The sequence below is a fragment of the Propithecus coquereli genome, unplaced genomic scaffold (genome assembly GCF_000956105.1).
Source record: "Propithecus coquereli isolate 6110/MARCELLA unplaced genomic scaffold, Pcoq_1.0 Scaffold14, whole genome shotgun sequence".
NCBI classification, from domain to species: domain Eukaryota; kingdom Metazoa; phylum Chordata; class Mammalia; order Primates; family Indriidae; genus Propithecus; species Propithecus coquereli.
The window spans coordinates 9,146,804-9,169,115 of record NW_012138302.1 but is presented as its reverse complement, the minus strand read 5'-3'; the positions used below and the strand labels follow the sequence as shown (position 1 = coordinate 9,169,115).

General features: G+C 40.1%; 1 protein-coding gene across 4 annotated transcripts in view; it reads left to right on the top strand.

Moving 5' to 3' along the window:
- FGGY (FGGY carbohydrate kinase domain containing) overlaps nt 1-22,312 on the top strand; it is a 394,984-nt gene that overhangs the window by 144,897 nt on the left and 227,775 nt on the right. For all 4 annotated transcript variants that reach the window (XM_012639482.1, XM_012639483.1, XM_012639484.1 and 1 more), the window contains exon 6: nt 7,990-8,105. In XM_012639482.1, the coding sequence (XP_012494936.1) occupies nt 7,990-8,105 (116 nt within the window). The remainder of the gene's footprint in view (nt 1-7,989; nt 8,106-22,312) is intronic.

The following is a 22,312-nucleotide window of genomic DNA, read 5'->3' as shown; positions in this document are numbered from 1 at the left end:
CTGATTGCCTGGAGTGATCACCAAGGACTTTTGAGTCTGATTTTTGGTAACTCTTGTGCTTCCCAGCCCTTTGTGGACTCTGAGAACTGTTCAGCTTCCCGCTTTCCAGTCACTCTTTACCAGATCTCTTGAAATTTCAGTGTGCATATGTGCATCTTAGCATTCAGCAAAGACTAAAGAGGGCTCTTGTGTATAGTTTTAGAGCCCTCTTTCTGCATCACTCCTTCCTCTCTGGAGGTCTGTGTCACCGCAGCTTCCAGCTGCCTCAAGATTTTTGAATTCTGGCCTTCATTTCCTCAGCTGCATGAGGTTACTGTGCTTTCCTTGGGATCCCCCATCCTGCTTTGTGGCCTGGCATGTGCCCCCAGGCAGAAAGCCAGGATGATCTTAGGGCTCACCTCATTTGTTTCCCTCTCTCAGGGGTCACTCTTCCTGTGCTGCCTCTTATGCAAGGTCTCAGACAGCTATTTAATATGTCTTTTCTACTTTTCTAGTTGTTTAACACAGGAAGGTAAAATTCAATCTCTATTGCTCCATCATGGAAGCAGAAGCTTTATTCCTACTTCAGTGAGAGTTTTTTTCTTGATGTGGTAATTAACTTCATATTCTTTAATATAAGTTGATCATTTTTCTCTCCTTTAATAAAATACTTTCATAAAATACATTCCTACATATCTTATTATTAAAACATCCTTGAGTGTTATTCATAGTGTATTTTTTCACATTTTAAAAATTAAATTTGGTAAGTCCCATTTTGAATTTTTGTGCTCACTTTCATACTGTGAGGGTGGCCTAGGGTTTTTGTTTCTCATGTTATCTGTGTTTCATTTTTGTAACATGTTACCCCAGCTTTTCAAATAATGTGGGGAGCATTCCTTCTTCTAGATTCTGAAATACTTTGGAGTGATCTGTTCCTTGAACATTTGTTAGAACTTTCTAGTACAACCATTTGGGCTTGAAGTTTTGAGAGATGATTTTTAACTACTGACTCAATTCCTTTAATGGTAATAAGTTTATTAAGATGTCTTGACTCAGTTTTGGTAAGTTCTGTTTTTCTAGTAAATTATCTATACCATCTAAATTTTCAGATTACTGGCATAATGTTGGTTCATATTATCCTTTTATTTTTTTAATATTAATGTCTGCTTTATCTATAGCTATAATCTCTATTTTCATTTATTATATTTTTTATTTTTTATCTTTTTTTCCTTTTTTCTTGCTCAGTTTTGCCAGTTTTTCCATTCCATTTGTTTTTCATAGTGCCATGTTTGGGCTCTGTTGATTCTCTGAATTTTATCTTGGTATTTTATATCTTACATCTCCTTTTATCTTTATTACTCCTTTTTAATCTTTCTTTCAGTTTAATCTATTACTGTTTTTCACAAATTCCTAAATTGGCTAGTTAAGTTATTAATTTTCAGGCATTCTTCTTTTCTAATAAAAGTTTTTAAAACTCCAAATTTCTCTCTAAATACCACTTAACGCATTTGATCTCTGCTTGTTTTATAAAGCATTCTACTTCTCCCTCATCTTATATAAATATATAGAATTGAATTTGTTGATTGTATTTATACTCTTTAATTCCTCAGTAGTAATAATAATAGTTATTTATTCTTATAATTTACATGTTTCTTCAAATTCTGAAATTGAAATTTTTAAATAGAATTGTCTTTTCTCAAGTCCTTTTAACTCTTGTTTCATATATTTATCACTATGTTGTTTGGTTCATAAAATTTTATAATTGGTAGTTTTCTTCTTGGATTGAGTATTTTGTCGTTGTGAAATGTTCTTTGTATTGTTTGATATTTTTGATTTTATATTGTACTTTGATATTTATAGTATTATTTAAAAATTGTATTATTTCTTAGTAGAACTTTTTTAAAAGGAATTTTTATCACATTGAAGCAATCTGAATTATAAACAATATATAGCTTAGTTATGACTACAATGTGATTATTCTTATCTTTTAAGTAGTTGTGGAATTCAGCCCATTCACATTTGGTGTAATACTGAAATATTTGTTTTATTTCGTCTATCTTATTTTCTATTTATATTACATCACCCCTTTCCTCCTGCCTCCCCCACTCCTTTAAAAAATTTTGTTTGGTTTAGTTTAGTTTCACTGGCTTGTTAATTTTCTCTTCATTCTCTTTTATTCCTTGTTATGTAGAGAGTTCTACTAAGCTTTTCATTTCCACTAGTGATTACTTTCTTATTCCTTACAACCAACATTATATTTATATTCTGTCCAAACATATATATGTATTCCATGGTACTTTTCCTGTGTACCCCTTCTCTAGTCTCTGACTTTTAGGTTTTGCTTACATAATATTTTCAGTTCCAGGTTATTACTAGGTTTTTTTTTTTTTTTGAATATTAGCACCGTTTAACAGCCATGATCACCCATATTTAAAATACAAGAACCATTTCTTCTTTAACAGTCAAAAACTTCACATTATTTTTCTCTGTGAACTGGTGTTTCTATTCCATTTCCCCCATGGGATTTTATTCTAGTGCAATGCATGTTTATAATTGAAAATTATTATTATTTTTTTTTGCAATTTTTTTTTATTTCAGCATATTGTGGGGGTACAGATGTTTAGGTTACGTATGTTGCCCTTGCCCCACCTCCCCCCCAAGTCAAAGCTTCAAGCGTGTCCATTCCCCAGATGGTGCGCATTGCACTCTTTGTGTATGCATATACCTGTTCTCTCCTCCCCCCTCCCCCCTGCCCGACATCCAATAAATGTTATTCTTATATGTGCACTTATGTGTTGATCAGTGAAACTAGTTTTCTGGTGAGTAGATGTGGTGCTTATTTTTCCATTCTTGGGATACTTCACTTAGTAGAATGTGTTCCAGCTCTATCCAGGAGAATACAAGAGGTGCTATATCACCATTGTTTCTTAAAGCTGAATAGTACTCCATGGTATACATATACCACATTTTATTAATCTACTCATGTATTGATAGGCACTTGGGTTGTTTCCACATCTTTGCAATTGTGAATTGTGCTGCTATAAACATTCGGGTGCAGGTGTCTTTTTTATAGAGTGACTTTTGTTCTTTTGGGTAGATGCCCAGTAATGGGATTGCTGGATCAAATGGTAGGTTTTTTCTTAGAGTATATAGCATGCCTGTTGTGTTTTAAGAAAACTCAATATTACAAATTCCTGCTTACATTATAGACATCTATTTAGATTTAAATATGTGTGTATTTATGTGTATATGTGTATGCATGTGTGTATATATGCAAGCATGTTTATACACATACATTCATGTATTTGTATATATGGCAGAGAGAATGTCAGTGTCTACAGATTCCTCTAGTCTTTGATTTCTACCGTGTTGAGATAGCTGCTCTGGACCAGTTTTTATTTGGTTGTGTTCTTTCTCAAGTATTGTCCTCAAAGAGTGTATATGGGAAGTTTACTTTTTGAATCCTTGCATGTTGAAAATGTTTTTCTTTTTCCCCTGACAGCTGAATAATATTTTGTCAGGGTATAGGATTCTTGGATCAGTTTTTCTTTTCAGTCTGTACATTATTCCAATGTCGGTAAAATTCCAAAGTTATAAATGAGAATTCCTTTAGCTAGTCTGAATCCCTTGCTTTGGTAAGTAACTTATTCTTTCTGTCTGGAAGCTTGTATAATTTTCTGTTTACTCTTGAAATTCAGGTATTTCCTGGATTCACTTCCTGAACTTAATGAGGCTTTTAATCTACAGTCTTACTTCAGCTCAGTATAATAAAATATCTAGCACTGTATTCGTTTAATTGTATCTCCCTCATTTGTTCTTCTTTTCTTTCTCTTTTTAAATTTTTTCTGAAATTCCTGTTATTCTCATGCTGGGCTGCTGGATTTGTCCTCCAAGCCTCTTATCTCTTCCATCATTATTTCTCTCTGTTTCTTTGCTATTTGTAGTAAATATTTCATTTACTTGGTCTTCCAGAGTATTAATTTGATTTTCATCAGTTCCAGTGATTTTTTTAGTTCTTCTTTGTAAATTTTAAATTTAAACTTAAATTCAGTGTTTATAGTTACAGAAAGTCTTTCTTGCATTCTTCTTCTGATTTCTCATTGTTTTCACTCTTGATGTGTTCTTCCAATTTTTTTTCGTTTCTACTTTAATAAGACTTGCCTTTTAGAGATGTTCTATATGATCTTCTTTCAGATGAACTAGTCCCCGCTAAGTTACTTATTATTTTTGTTTTGCCTACTCTTTGGTTTATGTTATTTGGAACTTCGTATAGGTTTTCAGAGTTCTGTTGGCATTAATGAATCTGAAAGCAGTGAAAGGTACAGAAGTTCCTGCCCTGGCATTCTGGCCGGCAGTGAACCAACCAGCCAACAGTGAGCAGCCCCTTCTCTCCTCTTAGAGTGACCTGGGCAGAAGCAGCATTCCTTTCTGGCTGCTGACCTTGAGTTCAGCCTGTGATGCAACCCCTGACTCTCTAAGGCCCCATCTCTAATTCTAATCCTATAAACCAAGGGAGCAGGGCATGGCACAATGGGCTGGTTAGGTACAGCTTGCCTGAAGGTGAATAGCTATGGGGGAGGTCAAGTTGGCCACTGAGATATTTAATACTTTGGGGAATGTCAAAACCCTGGTCTGAACAGAAGCCTCAGGGAGAGGCAAACCCTTTGTTCTACTATTAGTACCTTGCCTTTACCCATTAACAGGGTAAACAAAGTCCCATACTTCCTCTCCTGGTGAGTTCTGGAGAACCTGTGGCCTCAGGTGTACTCTCTAAACTTTGACAATTCTGCTGCTTAAAAGCTCATCCATATAATCCACCAGTTTGATTTAAAAGGACCTAAATGAATTGGACCCTAATGGTGTTTGAATAATCCTGATGGAGGATGGAGTTGCCAAAGGCATGTGTAGCCATAAAATTTCCTATCTCGTCTTCACTCCAAGCATACTCTCTAGCCACCTATTCTAACTTGCCTGTGAGGACTAAGACATCCCTATCCTTCCCTTTATTGGGGAAAAAATCTACTTGGAATTACTTAGTTACACTGCGAAGTGCTGAGTTGTTTAACTCTTGCTCTGTCACAAATCACAATGAGTGCTCAGTAGTTTAACACAGTCATTTACTTGGCTCATGGGGGGCTCATTAGGCTATGATCTGGTGTGTGATCCAGATCATGTCTCAGCTGGACTCACCCATTGGGGTCTTGGCTGCCTGATTCAGGTTGATCCAAGACAACCTGGAGGTGTTTGACCCCCATTGGTCTTGGCTGGTTATTGCTTTGCTCCACGTAGCTCTTACTTACCCTCCTCATGGGACCAGTGAGCTAGCCGAGCATGATCTGCTCATGGCAGTGCCAGAGGTGCAAGAGAACAAGCAGAAACACATAAAATCTCTTGATTTATGACTGGAACTGGCGTGCAATCACTCTTGCTTCATTCTTTTGGCCAAGTCCAGTCATATGGCAGGATCCAAAGTCTAGAGGTGGGAAACAAGGTCCTGCCCACAGCATGGGGGCAGGAGGGGAAGGTGCAGCACTGCACAGTTACATGGCAAAGGATGTGAATACGTGGAGGGATGGAGACTGCGGCCAAGAACTCAGCCTGCTTCGGCTGTTCAAAACTACGGTGCAATATTTCCAACTTCTAATGGTACCTCAAGGGAGAGAGCCCTGCGTTTAGTTTGAAGGTAGTAGGGAAACTTGCACAGAGGAGCTGACATTGGAACTGGACCATAGGATGACTTGGATTTGGCCAAGCAGACAAGAATGGGTGAAAGGAGCAATAATTGATGAAGATGAAAGGAACAGTCAGAGTAAAGGCACAGCAGTCTGCAAGTATGAATGGGGCATTTGGGGATGGAGGAGTGGTCCTGTGTGGCTGATCCTTGGGAACAATTCGTCTATACTGTCTTTTGATCCATAGTATTTCTCTTTCCAGTGGGCTATTAGAGCTCCTAAAAAGTTGAAATTTCAGACATTGTGCCAGGAGGAGTTAGCCTATTGTGTACTCTTCAGAACATATTACATAGGTGGCTGCCTTCTCTATACATTTAAAAAAAAAAATCTTGCTTAAATAAGGTGACTAATCTAGCACCTATATATTAGGTTTCCACTGGGGTTAACACTCCTTCAATAGATTTGTGCTGTTTAGCACAGCTCAATATGTTCTGCCATCTGTATCATATCTAAAAAATCATTAATGATAAATGACATTTGTTGGCTTTCAAAAGACATATAAGCCTTACTCAGTGCCACCTCCTCTATGGAGCCCTCCTGGATATACCCCCCACCAGATTATATCAGGTTCTTCTGCTAAAGGTACTCATTTTTCCCCCCACTTCCTTCAGAACATTTTATGGTTATTGGTATTTGATTTCAGTTGTGATTGTTTGATCAGTTTCTGTCTCCCCAATTAAATTTTCAGCCTTTGTAACAGGAGAGGATCAAGTCTTTTGCATACCACTTGTTCCCTGGGGCGTAGCATAGTTCTGGGAGTGTAGTAGCTGAATACTAAATATTTATTGAGTGTGTGAGGGAATGAGTAAATCTATGAGGTTCACATAGACTGTTGCACCTGTGAGATAGGTTTTGGGCTATCTTTAAAACCTGTATGAGCTCCGCAGGTTTACCGTTCACCTGTGAGGAGGCAGACAAACCATATTCATTCTTTAATGCTTCCGTTCTGTCAGTATTTGTTGTGGCTTGACATACACCTGAATGTGGATGAGATACTGATGATACAGGGATAGGTTTGGGGGGCTGGTTTTGTTCTGATGGGGTTTATTAATACATCAGACATTGATATAGCAGATTTTATTTTATAAAGCTTGCCTGGGATACAATATGGAGAACAGATTAGAAGGCAGTAGCACTATAGGGAAGATGTATAAAGAAGCAATTAATTACATAGTATGATAAGGGCTATGACGGAAAATGTACTTCATGCCCTGAGGGATCAGGAGCACCTAGCCCAGAGCTGGAGTCTCAGCCGAGGCTAAAGTAAGAGTTTGAGTTATAAGGGTGAAGAAGCCAGGAAGAGTGTTCCCAACTTCCTTACCCTAATAGGGGTAGGATAAATGCACAGAAGTGTGTAAAAATATGACTTTTTTGGGAAAACTTCAAATAATTTTTTTTTGTTGGAATGTAGATTATTAAGGATGAATTAATGAGAAATGAAGCTGGAAAGGAAAACAGCTGCCAGCATTCAAGTCTTTCACCCATTGCTTTAGACTGGAAGGACCATATCATTTATTATATATATTTGGCACTTTTAAAGACTCTTTTATTAGAGAGAATTTTGAACATGTAAAAAAAGTAGACAGAGTAGCAGAAGGGAACACCCACACTCAGCCCCACAGCCAACAGCAATCCGTGGCTAATCTTGCCCTAACCACAATGCCATTCAATTCCCCTTCTCATGTTATTTTGAAGCAAATCCCAAATATCCTATTATTTCGTACTTAAAATTTTCAGTATGTATCTCTAAATGATAAAGAGCCCCTTTTTGGCTTTTTTTTTTTTTTTTTTTTTTTTTTAAGGGATAGAGTCTTACTGTATTTCCCAGGCTGGCCTCAAACTTCTAGACTTCAGGCAATCCTCCTGCTTCAGCCTCCTGAGCAGCTGGGATTACAGGTGTGCACCACCATGCCTGGCTAGGAGCTTTTTTTAACATAACCACAACTGCTAATATGATATCTAAAATTTAATAATAATTAATTCAGCTTATCAGTGTTATAATTTTTAACTGTCTCACAAATATATAAATATAGATATAAATACAAATATTCATATACACAGTTTGATCAAGGGCCAAGACTTTTGAACGTGAAAAAAGATGCTGTCAATAATTAACGGGTACATATGGAGATTTTTGATCTGCATAGTGATGTATAATTATCTATATTGGTTTAATCCATTTCTTCAATGCTACTGCAGATATCTGGTCAGGTATTCGGCAAAATATATAGGGAGCCTAGCTCATATTATTGGTTCTTCCTCTCTCCCATTTTCATAGGTCTCTCTGCTCCCTGGTCTGCAAATGGACATACTCAGCAGACAAAGGCTGGGATGACAGTTTCTGGAAGATGGTTGGTTTGGAAGACTTTGTTGCAGATAATTACAGCAAAATAGGTAAAAGAATAAAAAAATTATAAGTGATCATGTGTACATATATGTGAAGATATCTGTGGGGAGTTTCTTGTTATTGTTGTTTATATTTTTGTTTCTTTTGTTTTTGTATGAATTAATATACAGGAACACAGCCCAGTTTTTCTAAGAGAGATAAGTCAGTTATGATGTGATGGCAATGACTAGTAGACCCTTGCCTTAGGACTCATATGAACTGAGCAGAGATGTATGCTGTGAAAATCTGCGTTAAAGTATAGAATCAGAAATTGGGCTAGACCGAGGGAGATGCATGGGGCAGCCAAGAATAGCATAATCAAGGGGCTATATACGGACTGTTTCCAGTCAGTGCTAGGAAACCAGTTTTGTGAATTAGGTTCATGGCAAAAGGCAAGGCTGTGTATGGACAGGAAAGGATAAAACTGAAAAGATCAAAATTAGAAGAATTAGGAACAAGACAGAAACTAGAACATGAGCCAGTGGTTCCTGACTTAGGCCTTAGGGCCCCAGACTCCCAGTTTTACATGGCAATGACTAGGTAGTAAAGCGCACCTTCTGTGTTCCAGGCACATTTCTCTGTGTGCTTTCACATAACCTTGTTTCATGTAGTTCACACAACTACTGACAAAAGCACTGTTGCCCTGTTTACAGGTGAGAATCGGATTAGTAACTTGTCTATGCGCAGAACCAATAAATAAGTCAAGATTGAAACCCTTCCAATGGGAGGGCCTAGAAGGAACTGATATTTTACTGGAATACAAATTTCAGCTTCAATTACTCAATTTTTTAAGTGATTTTTAAAATTTATATACACCCCCAAAAAGGTTGTTTTTCTTTACTGCTTATTCCTGTGGTATGTTGAAAATAACTTTTATTATAGTACATATTGATCACCTGTTTATGTCTTGATTCTACACTAGACCATGAGCTCCTTGACATAAGAACTTTCACTTATTTATTTTTGTATTACCAGTACTAGCATGGCACATTTTCCTAGCTAAATTACTACTTGATTAATAAGCGATTAAATTAACAATTGAGGTGGTTGGTATTGGGAAGCCAGCACTCTTTGCTTTCAAAAGCTGTAAAGATATTTACTGATTTTAGTACCATCTTTGGCAACTTGAGTCCAACTCTGATTTTCTGATTATTTTTACATTTTTCTGCTCTTTTTCCCACCTCACACAATACACACATTTAATTAGTATATTAGCTCTCCTAATAGAGCAATGCCTACAAGAAATATTCATTACAAGTCCATAATGTTAATCTAGCAGAAAATTTCCAGAGTAACTTTATTAGATTTTGCCTGTTAAGTTAATGGATTTTTAATGGGTATCCTAAGGAGACATATCATTAAGCAGAATATTGCTGTACATGAATTACAACATACCCATTCATCAAAATTAATTGTGTGATGTTTCCTTTGATTTTCATTTCTGATGACTTGTGCTTGAAATTTCAGTCTGAACCCCAGGCAGAAGGTATTTGAGAGGATGTTTGTTTTGTGTTATGACTTTCAGAAATTCCTCTGGAAGGTACCTCCAGACATTCTTTAGCAATTCTTGGAACTATGAAAAATGAATCTCAGAAGCCTCCCTATGAAGTGTTAAACATTTCCAGTGGCCTCATTGCCCGTCAAGATGTGGGCAATGTAGTACAAAACCTTTTAGCAGATTTGAGCATTGAGCGTCGTGGATTTGAGCATTAATACAATTACCATAATTCGCTCCATGTGGAGCTTTCAGCCAAGTCTTTACCAGCCTTCCTGGGCTCATGCAGTAAATAAATGCTTTCCCCGAAAACTGAACACCTCAGCAACTGATGGTCTTATGGAGGAATATTTTTGAAATAAATTATTTACGAAGTGTAAGTTAAGGATCAAATGCAATATTTATATGGTGCATTTCAAGGACAGGGGAAAAAATTGAGAGTGTTGTAAGTAACTACATGCAAGTTTCCAAAGCTAAAAGGTTACTCCCTAATGCCTTCATTCAAGGGAATATTTGGATGGTTTGGTTTGAGAACATTATACAAAGTAAGGAAAAAACAGCTCGTGAATCAAAAGAATATTGTGAACATTTCTTTACAATTGAAACTACACTAGTTGATTTAATGTTCAGAGATGATGGAGAAAGCCCAAATGTAGCTTTTTGGTAGGGGGATTATATACCCCTACCAGTAAAATGATCTGTGTCCAATAAAATGATCTGTGTCCATAAATTTTGACCTTCAGTTCCATGTGAATCATTCCCAGGTTACCTATCTAATCCTAAACATCTATGAAATGCAAACAGGAAGGAAGAGATCAGCAGGGAAAAGAGACCCTTAGGAAGATAAGCAATGTCCCACCTGTTCTAATCGATTATCCAGGCTCTCTTTCAGCATGTCCCAGTTGCCTTTATACTTCCTGGGAAAAGTGCTTTGTTGTATTATTGGGGTAGGCCACTTTATGAAAATTCATGTGTGCAACATGGCTGATTATAGCGTGATTATTTGCATTACTGAGAAAGCTTTGTTATATTAATATAAAAGAATTCAATGTGTTAGCTTGTAGATCATTCCTTATTTGGGATCAGGGAGGCCAGGCAAAGAACAAATGTAAAGCCCAAGTAGAAAGAGTTACTGACTGTTAGGGGAGAGGCAGAAATGAACATAAAGCACAAAGATAAAGCATATTTGGAAGAAGACAGTTTCTTGAGAGCAGGGAGGCTGCTTTTTTAAACTGGTTTTCTCTCCCTCTATGAGACTGTATTTTAGGCATCAGATGCCAGGGGCACAACCACCTGGCACATAGTAGATACCGATGAAATATTTGTTGAATGAGTAAATATATGTTTGAGTGAAGGATTTGATAAGTAAGTCCCTTTTTGGCTTCATTTGTCTCTAACACTCAGTAGACTCTCCATAAATTCTCTGAATTAAATGGTACTACTAGGTGACAGAGAGACTGCTAATATGTTTCATAAATTCCATGTTCACAGTCATCTTTCACCAATACCCTCTACTTAAGAAGGGACCCCATGGAAGATATACCCCAAATTGAGTGATAGCTGTGGTCCAACTTCACTCCTGTAGCAAATCTCTCAGGGACTTTTCCATGCTAGGAAATGTTACAGGCTCCTTTACAGAAAAACAACAACCACTTATTTTAGAAAGGCTGGGAATTACATTTTTCCATATAGTAAAATAAACCCAACAGTAACTGAAGCTGCATTTTAGATATTTTTGTCCTGTGGGTTTAAAATTGTAAATAAGAATCTTGACTAATGACATAAATATGCTAGTACTCACCACTGTTTTGCTCTAAGGTCTAACCAGTTGAGGACAATTCACAGAGCCACCTGAAGCAAAGTGCAGTATTGGCTTTGGTCAGTCTGAATTAAAGAGCATGGGGGAGGGGTGGTGTCCTCTTTCTTTTTGGAATCTGGCTGGACCTTGGGACCTGCATGAAACTGATTTACCCAGTCATTGGCAGGCCAAGAAGCTGGGACAAAGAGAAAAGAAACCTAGCTGTACTTGCTGGAAGCAGGCTTCACTTGATCTGTCAGATACATGAACTCAGAGATCTCACTGGCCTGAGGACAGGTGGTTCAGAAGAGAGTGTGCCTTAGCCCATTTTCTGCTGCTATAATAGAATACTCGAGTCTGTGTAGTTTATAAAGAGAAGAAATTAATTTGGCTTATGGTTCTGGAGGCTGGGGAGTCCAAGGGCATGGTGCTGGTGTCTGCTTGGAATCTGGTGGGTGCTTTCCTGCTGTATCGTCCCATGATGGAAGGCAAAAAGGCAAAATGGTACGCTGGAGTGAAAGAGGGCAAGAGAAGACCGAACTCACTTTTATCAGGAACCTACTCTCGAGATAAGAACATTAATCCATTCTTGAGGTCAGAGCCCTTATGGCCCAATCACTCTTAAAAGTCCCACCTCTTAATATCGTCACAATGGTGATTAAATTTCAACACGAGTTCTTGGGGGGCGTGGGGCATTCAAACCATAGCAGAGACACATGCCAAGCCAGCACTGACTCCATTTCAAGGCTGTGGTTCCACTTCCTGTTTAATATAGACTCATGGATGTTACATTCTTTCAAGTCTTATAGATCAACTAAATGATTTCTCCTCCTGTATGTGGAATAAGTGAGAGTATAGAAGCAGGAGATGGGAGTGTTCATATCAATACTGCTCCGTCTTGGGGGAGAGAAGAGAACATTCCCTTGTGGAAGTGTACCTAAGGGGTTTCCACCAACACATGCATCATGACCACTGTTGGAAGCCTGCGTCAGGAATGCCATCTATAGTTGTGGGTATTATAGAATCCTTTTTAAGCTATTAATACTCAATGTTCTGATTTTCCCAGTAGAACTGGACTTGTTTACAAGGACTCACCCATTCGCTCTTTAGAATGGGAAGCTTGTTTTCACTTGGATGTGAAGGAGCTGTGCAATTCACTGTTATCATTTCTGTCCCCAGAGCTCTGCTGAGCTGCTGCTGCTGCTATGTGTCATGTGATACAGGTGCTATTTATACTAACTAATATTGGGAGGGCTGGAGGAATCCTTGGCCACAGGTAATTTCAGCCATTTCTAGGCCATCTGGGGCCTGTCACACCATTGCCTCCCATGTCCTGAGGGAGGCCGTCCCCATCAGTTCTCTGGACCAGGCTTTGCCTTTGCCCTTCGCCCTGAGCTTTTGGTCTCACCCCAACATTTTATCGCCCTTTTTCTTTCTGTCCAAGTGATAGCACAAGGTCTTTCCAGTACTTGAAGGCAAATATCTTCTGAGTATTGAACTGCCTTAATTTACCCTTTGAAATCAAACTTGGCCTGATGGAGAGTGGCCTGGAGGTCTCCATGCCAGTTAGCAAGCCATGCAGTCAAGCATGCACCCAGCCGGGGGCTGGGCTAAGGACTGGGGATGCAAAAGTGAATCCACTGTGGTCCATGCCCTTGGGGATTTCATGTCTGCTGGGGCAGGGGTGGGTACATGAGTCAGCAATCTCATAATTTTTCAATAAGCCTACAGATGTCCAAAGTACTATATGAGGAAGCAGAGCAGGAAGTCACTGGCACCGGTGGTATTATCAAGGAAGTATTCTCGTGGTATTTGAGATGTATCTGTACAATATGAATGGAAATTTATCAGGAAAATGGAGGAAATGCTTTCCAAGGCAGGAAGAAACAGCACGGGTGTAGGCAGGAAAGTACGTGGGGTGTCCGAAAACTATTGGGTGTGGCTGTAGCTTAGTGGACCTGGATCGAGGTGAGGAGGAATGGTGGAAGGAGGGGCAGAAGAGGGAGCTGGGGGCTAATTTCTAATGAGACTTCTGTCCTTCCTTGAAGACGGGGCCACCGGTAATAGATTCAACATAGCAGGACTTGCGCCGTTCCTCCCAAGAGATGGTTGTAATTAGTACTCTTGCCAATGCTGTAAATAAAACTGAAGGTAGCAAGAGACATTTTAGAAGTTTGGTAGCTCCTATGAAGATGAGAGAGGGAGAGAGAGAGTGTGTGTATGTGCGTGTGTGTGTGTATGTCTGTCCTAAGCCTAATTCTTTTCTATAATCACATGTTACCCCTTAGCCACCCCATAAAGGTTTGTTGTGAAGCTAAAATGAGATATCAGATGTCACAGGACAGCGTGGTTTATGAAGCCTGTAGAAATATTAGCTCTTATCATTTTTAAGTGCACCTTGGCATCAGGAGGACAGGAATATTCACTCCCTCAACACTCTGTTCCAACACTGTGCTCCCCGCCCCTTAGATTCCCAGAAGTACCGTTTCAGCTGCTGGCCCTTCCAGGAATAGCCCTGCAGAACCAGCAAGGCAAGGGCAGTGATGACCACATCATGGTAATGCAAGGTAATGGCTTTCAGAGGTTTCGTTGTATATAAGATTTCATGGAATTGCTCCTCCTTTCAGTATGGTATCTGGAAGATGATTGGAAGTCCCCCAAAAGTGAGGCCAACCCCCATATTTTCTGCCTACTGCCAGAGAATCAGTGACTAACAGAACTGAAAGGGATCATAAAGATTTTACTCTATCTAATGCCCTCATTTTGTAGATAAAGAACTGAGATTCAGGGAGGTGAGGTGAATTTCCCTGGTCTTTGAGCATTTTAGTGCAGAGGTGAGACCAGAAACTAGGTCTTCGGAACCCCAGTCCTGTGGTGGTTCCACTACTCCATGCCATCTCTCCTGTTTCAGCTTTTGGAACAACTTTTGGCCATTTAGCCAATCTGGATGCTGTCATTTGAATGAGACTAACCACTATAAGAATATCACTGAGGAAAAACCTTACATAGGTGAATTCACCTAATCCATTGTCCAGTCTTCAGCCATGCCAATGCAGGAACTAGACTTTGTGTAAGTATCCAAGGACATTTGGATCTAGGAATATACCAATCAAGCTCTCAAGCTACTGATGTAGATAAACTAGAAAAAAAAGTAATGTATTAGCAGTTGCCTGTTTTAATAGTTAAGAGATTGGTCACCAGAATAAGACTGGCTTGACTTCAGTTCTGGCTCTGTTTTCTGCAAACCAGGCAATCTCTGCCATGTGTAACTTTGGGTGAGATGCTTGATCTTTCTGAGCCTTAATTGTATATCATGAAGATTAATAAGTAAATTATGAAGATTAAGGGAGGTACAAAAGTAGATTAGGCTGTCAATTTTTTAAGACCATTTATCTCCTCTGCGTAGCATCATCACTAAATACATGTTTGATAGATGCATAGGTGGATGGGGGAATTGATATCCAAAATAGAATTCTAGAGGCCAGCCACCCAGCATGCTACTCCTTTGGTCTTCTCCATCTCAGTAAAGGGTACCCCAATTCTCCCTATCACTCAGGACCCAAACCTAGAAGCCATTCTTGTTGCTTCTCTCTTGTACAGCTTATCTTCAATCCATCAACAAGTCCTTTGTGCTTTGCTCCCAAATGGACTCAGAACAAGGCATTGCCACCCCTCTTCACTCTTACTATCCTAGTTCAAAGTGCTTTCATCTTGTTCTGGCTTTGTGTGCCAGCCTCTTAAATGATCTCCTTGTTTCTGTTCTTTCCTCTGATAATCTGTTCTCCACACAGCAGCCAGAGTGATATTTTAAAAATGTAAATCAGATTGTGTTATTCCCCTGGGGGAGAAAATATCTTAACTCTTTGCCATGTTCAACAATGTCCTACGTGACCTCTCCTTTGACTTCTGTTGCTTACCAGACCTCCACTGATTCACCTTCCAACTACAATGACCTTCTTTCTGTCCCTCAAATATTTCTAGTGTATGTAGCTTCTGCACTGACTCTACCCTCTGTCTGGCATGGCCCTTCTCAAAATATTCACATGGCTATCACTTTCTCTTTGTTCAGCTCTCAGCTCAGATGTCATCAGAGAAGAGCCTTCCCTTACCACCTGAGCTAACACTCTCTTCTCCTCCAGAGTATTCTGTTTCTCTGTTATATTTTCTTCTTAGCACGTGTCATATCTGAAATTAATCAGTCACTTCTGGATGCTTTATAGCTTATTTAGTCCCCTTAACCAGTCTAGGTCGGTACTATTGTATTAATTTTCCTGATGAGGAAACTAGGGTGCAGAGAGGTTAAGTAAGTTACTAAAGGTCACACAGTAAATAATGGAGCCAGAGACAGTTCTACTCCAGAGACTGCACATCTGACAACAAGGCTGCACAGCCTCCCAGGCCAGGGCTTTGCTAATACAACTGCAGTGCTCAGAGCAAGATCAGCAAGAGCCCTGATCCTGGTCTGACTCTGGGCTTCACACTTACAAAGGCAGTTGGCAAAAAAGTGCATCTATAGGATAGTGACCCAGATGAAAAAGATATGTTAGAGGTAGTAAATTTGGGAAACAGTTGAACAGTCTTGGGTTATCTAGTCTCATGAAATTACATGCTCAAAGTCAAAATATTCACAAATTGTGGAGCTAAATTCTAATCCAGAGCTGTCCAACACCAAGGCCACTCCTCCGTGCTGACTGGAGGAGATTAGTTGAGATCGCAGAAAATAAGTGCTGCCTCAGAGGTTCCTTCCTCCCTTCCTCTGAAGTAACACAGGGAGAAGAAGCTTGATGATGTGGCTCTCCAAGGAGTAGAACCACTGAGCTCCTTAGAAATCCTGGGAGAAGAATGAGTGAAAAGTATGACACCTTGCAAAGCTGCATGTGTTTTAATCCCATTAAAATTTACAATTCAATTTTGGGTTTTTTTCCTTTATTCTGAACATTATTAATTTGGGATTTGCTTCTAGATCTTGATTGGACATCTGATGTCGTGCCATTATTGTCATCCATTTGGAGGTCACTTAATTCAATGTTCTTGAAAGACAGCCACTCTCAGTGGCTGGCTGCCTCTATTGCATGTGACATGCCATAGCTCTTCTGCTTAGCCACATAGCTGATAGGTGGTGACTTTGGCTTTTGAGGTGGCCCTTACCTCTGCCTCTGCAGTGCCCTTCACCCCAGTCCTGTGGAGTTGTGACTCTGAGATACCCATGACCTTTTCCGATTCCCAGCACAGGGTAACCTTTCCGAGCATCTATATCAGCGAGCTGCAGTGGTCGGGGTGGCAGGTCACTGGTTGACTGATGGCCTACTCCACGGTTTGCTGGCAGACCCTGCGTTGCCATGAACCCTATTGATCCCACAAGTTTGCCTGCTGCTCAGACAGCCTCTGTGGGTGTGAGGAGGTGGTGAGTCATGGACTCAGCACCCCTGCTACCCATCTGTTCTTGTGGTGACGAGAACGAAGATGATCTCTTTGTGGTATCATAAAACCTAGAAAGACATTAAAAATTCCGTTAAATTTTCATACCCTTTTAGCTGTTGAAATGTACAATCTATTAGGAGGGGGAAAAAACTACTGCAATTTTTCCCCCACCACCCTTACTTCAGAGGCTACTTAAGGGACCAGGTAATGATTTTACGGTGTTTATTAATCCCTGATGTTCTGCTTCCCTCCTCCCATTCTTTTCTACCAAGGACTGAGCATCTGTACTTTCAATTTACTGCCAGAGGATCTTTAAGATATGAAGCTTTTGCAATGTCATGTGTTGTTCTGTTATAGACATTGTGTATAGAGATCTGTTGATGACTCAGAGCTGCTGGGGGAGGGGAATTTATTTCTAAAATGTACTTTAGGTTAATGGAAAGAACATGTGTTTTGGAGCCAGATAGGCATGAGTTTGAATCCTGACCCTGCCATTTACTACCTGTGTGACTCGTATCAAAGAATTTACTTAGCCTCTGAGGGCCTCAGTTCAACCACCAGACACATTGGGAAAGTAATACTAGGTAGACTTGGTAATTTTGATAACCTAACACAGAGACCTCTTCATGTGGGCCTTGCAGGAGAAATTGTATCTGATCTGAGCTCCCAAATTACTTTTGGTTTCTCCCAGTTTTTCTGAATAATTACTTTTACTATCTCTTCCTCATGTTGAGTAACTGACAAGATATCCCTCGCCCTTTTGGCTGCTTGAGGATTTAAAGCAAATCTGAGACTCATCTATGGTGGATTTGTAAGCCATGGGTATAAATCTTTAGCCTCATCTCAATTCATTTTGTTCCCATCTTTGGTTTTATTTAATCTTTTTTTTGAGACAAAGTCTGGCTCTGTTGCCCAGGCTAGAGTGCCGTGGCGTCAGCTTAGCTCACAGCAACCTCAAACTCCTGGGCTCAAGCAATCCTTCTGCCTCAGCCTCCCGAGTAGCTGGGACTACAGGCATGTGCCACCATGCCCAGCTAATTTTTTCTATATATATATTAGTTGCTCAGCTAATTTCTTTCTATTCTTTTAGTAGAGACGGGGTCTCGCTCTTGCTCAGGCTGGTCTTGAACTCCTGAGCTCAAACGGTCTGCCTGCCTCGGCCTCCCAGAATGATAGGATTACAGGCATGAGCCACCGCGCCCGGCCAGTTTTATTTAATCCTTAATCCCGCTTATCTTATTTTATCTTTTCCTACTAGTTATAAGCTGCCTGAAATATTTTCTAAGATAAAGCAGCATATAGAAAAGAGTCTGAAACAGGCCAGGCATGGTTGCTTGCGCCTGTAATCCTAGCATTTTGGGAGGTCAAGGGCAGGGGGAATTGCTTGAGCCTAGAAGTTTGAGGCTTCAGTGAGCTATGAGCATGCTGCTGCAGTCCAGGCTGGGCCACAGAGCAAGACCTTGTCTTTAAAAGAAAGAAAAAGAAAAAAGTTTGGAACATAGTGGGTACTCAACAGATATTTAGTAAATGAATGACCAAGTGTTAGAGAATACACATGCCAACAAGCTTCAGAGGAGAGTCAAGACAAGTAAAAGAGGGGATGATAATGAGTTTATGCCTTTGAGATATCCAAATAAAAACATAGAATAGGCAATTGAGTCTGTGCTGAGAAGACAGGTAAGGCTAGAAATAAAGATTTGGAAGTTGTCCGTGTAGATGATATTTAAAGCTGTAGATATGTATGCTAGACTCTAGAGGGAGAAGAGAAATGGATCCGGGAAAAAGCTTTGAGGAATTCCCATACTTTCAAGGCCAGGTAGGGATGTGCCTACATCCTGCAGAGGAGGCTGAGGGTGTATCTGCCAAGGGCAGGGAGGTGGTAAGGGTAAGGCCTAGAGAGTTTACAATGGGAGGAAACAGTCTCCAGGGATGCTAAGAAAGGACATGAGATGAGGACTGGGCATTGTCCATTTGATATACTGCCTTGGGGATCTTAGTGAGAGCCACTTTATTATAATAGTGGAAGCAGAGGATAGGGTTGGGGAGTAAATTGTAATTACTACAGTAGCTACAACTAACATTTACTTAGCACAGATGCTGTGCCAAGTACTTCATGGGCATTATCATATTACAACAACCCCGTGACATAGCTAGTCACCTCGCCCCATCCCCCTTTCTTATAGAGAAGGAAAATAAGACATAAAGAAATTAATCACCCAAGGTCACATAGCTGGGTTCAAGCCAAGTGTGTCAGATGTCAGAACTCAGAATTGTAGATGAGGAACTAGAGTCAGCAAATGTAGACAACTCTTAAGACATCTGATTGGAAGGGAAAGAGAAAGAAATGGAGGCAGTCACTGGGAGGGGAAGAGAGTTGGCAGCAGATGGAGTCTTCTGTTGTTTGGTTGGTAGTTGGAAGATGGAAGAGATTAGCTTGAGCTTGTCTAGTTGCTGATGGGAAGGTTCCAGGAGTGAGTGCTAAGTTCCTGATACTGAGAGAGAAGGGTGAATCAGTACTGCAAGGGTCCAGAGAAGGCAGAAGGGATTGACCTTGGGGTATAGCCGTTCTATTTTCATAGAGGGGAAGAAGATGAAGATGGGCGTGGATCTGGGGAGCAGCATACACCAGGAAGTGTGAAGTTGAGGGACTTCCCTTTGCGTGACTTCTGTTTTCTGTGTCAAGTAAGGGGTGAGATGATGGGGGAGTTGCAAGTTTGAGAAGCATGGAAAGGTTTAAAATAAAGGTAGGGAGAATGAGGGATCACGATGATTAGGGAAAACCTGGTGGATTGTCAGAAGTTGCCAAGAACCCTGCTGAGGGGTGGTCGTGAATTTATTGTGAATCTGCTCTGTGGTGTGATTTTCCCCAGCAGTGCCCAGCCTTCTGGCTGTAGGCACAGGGGAAAGATTGTTCTTTGGTTTTGTTTATCTTAGTGAATAGTAGTACCTCCCTGTTCTGCAAGCCCTTGACACCATCCTCTCCTTTACCCCCCATATCTGATCAGTTACCCAGTGCTGTCGGCTTTGTGCTCCAAATACCTTTGTAATCCATGAACTCTCTCCACCTTTAAATGCTACCACATCTGTGTCTCCGTAATGTCTCACCTGGACTATTCAACAGGCTTCTAATACTTGTGACTGACAAGAACTTGCCGTCTTTAATCCATTCTGCACACTATAGCTAGAACGAGCATTTTATAATGAAAATCTAATCCTGTGACTTCCCAATATAAACCTTCCCAAATCTTTCCAGTACTTTTAGGGCAAAAACCAAAAACCCCATGAGGCCTCCCCTCTGGCACCATTGTTCCCTTTGATCTCTGACCTCTACTCATCTGCCCTCCTTTCGGTTTTCTGCACCCAACACCCTTGTCCTCACCACAGGACCTGCTCTTTTGGTGTTGTTGTCTTGTCTCCAGTATCAAGTCCATGTTCCAGGCAGAAGGAAGACAAGGACAGAGGGCAAAAGTGTGTCTTTTAATGGATTCTGCTTCCATTCTGATGTGATCTCTGACACCTCACCCAGTCTCTTCTGCCTACATTTCACTGGCCAGAACTGTATTACATGAATATCACTATCTGCAAGGGAAGCTGGAAGAAGATAAATTTTTCACTGTTCGCATTGCAACCTCCAATAAAATGAAAGTTGCATTATTAAAAAGAAAGGGAGGATGGGGACTAGGTAAGCAACCTGGTCCCCATCTTGCCTTCAATGAGAAAGTGTTTTCCTAGTGAAGAGTTGAGTGAAGGATATGCTGACAAAATTAACAGTGTGAATATGGTTCAGAGCTGAGCAATATGGTATGGGAAGAAGGTGCTGGAACATTGAGCTTGAGGCAGGGAAAAGGGAGAGATGAAACTGAGGACCAAAAAATCATAACTCCCTTCTGTGCCAGGCCGAGGAGCTTAAACTTTATCATCTATGTTACTAGTCTCCATATGGGATCTTATGCTCCAGGTTATGTCAAACAAGTTGGTCCATTGGGTATGGAGAAAATTTTAGAATTTATCTTTATTTTTATTTCATTCTGTTTAAATTCTCTTTTTTGTATGTTTCTTGACATATACGCATATAATTTATAAATTCAATAGTGCATGTATATAAAGTATTAAATAGACATGTGCTGGGAATGCATGCCAAAGACATTTTAAGGAGTGGCATGCACAATTAAAATGTTTAGAAACCATTACATTAGGCATCAGGGAACTGTTGAAGAATTTTAAACAAGGAAATGACATGTTCCAATTTGCCTTTTTTCTATAGAGTGCTTTAATTAAAAAAAAATAATTTTACAATGTTAGTCCTTGGAAAGAAACATAGGGAATATCAACTCCATGTTACAGGTAAGAAAACTGAGGCCCAGGGAAGTTAACTAATTCGGGCCAACCTCGTCATGAGTATGTGGTGGAGCTGGAGCTCCATCCAACCAAGTCCGCGTCTCCTACTGGTTGTTTGTGTGTTGCCCCTACGCGGGGCTTCCTCTCTTCCTAAATGCTCATCACTTTCTTCAACATATCTCCTCTCATCAAAACCTTGGGCACATGGGAACCGTGATGGGAGTAAAGGTGCACATTTCCAATGAACATGAAAAGCAAGAACATAGTTTTTACAAGTGAATTACCCATTTAGCCTTGGGGTCGTATTGACTATTTAGCTATCAACTGGAGGTCTCTAGGCACCGACTCCTACGGGCTTTGTTTTCACAATGCCGAAACCATCGACGATGATCCATTGTACAGTATCAATATGTTTAACATTGTATTTGCAGAGCTAGCAGGCTGAGTAAGAGATTGAACTGAACAGATTTCTGACTTGGTAAGATAGACACTTTCCAAGGGGTACAGTGCCCCACTTTATCTCACCGCCTGTGTGTATGAAGAAACATGTGTTTGCCCATGGGGGTGTGTGTGTGTGTTTGGATTTATTTCACAGAGAATATCTTTTAAACCTGATATGAAAAAAAATCTGATTTATTGAATCCTATTTCCAGATGTTATGAATACTAGTTCAGGTCTTTGCTAACTACTTCTCGACCAGTGTAATTGATTTATTTTCCCATGCTATCATCAGCCAAGCTATGCAAGTACAGGAAGAACAGGAACTCTCTGATAACCAGATGGTGAGCAAGATGTGTAGTCTCTCGGGTATACTAAACTATTCAGAAAATTCAGTTTATGGGGGTACAGACCAGGGGTTATACATCTCCAAACAAATGTGTTTGTCAAGTTGATGATCATGTTTACCAAGATCCTTTTATCACCAGCTGAGTCTTCTTTTAATGGCTTAGGTCACCCTGGAATTATTTCAAAAACCAGCCTGATGTTGGAACCTCTGTGGGCTTGTGAGACACAAATCTAAAGTGAAGCCTGTAGCCTTCATGGTAGCAAACTCTAACCTCGAGCATAATTATATGAATCATGGACAAATGTTTTCACATTTGAGCAAGTTCTTGCCCCTGCAAAAATGACCACTTATTTAAGAGGCTAGTTTTATATATATA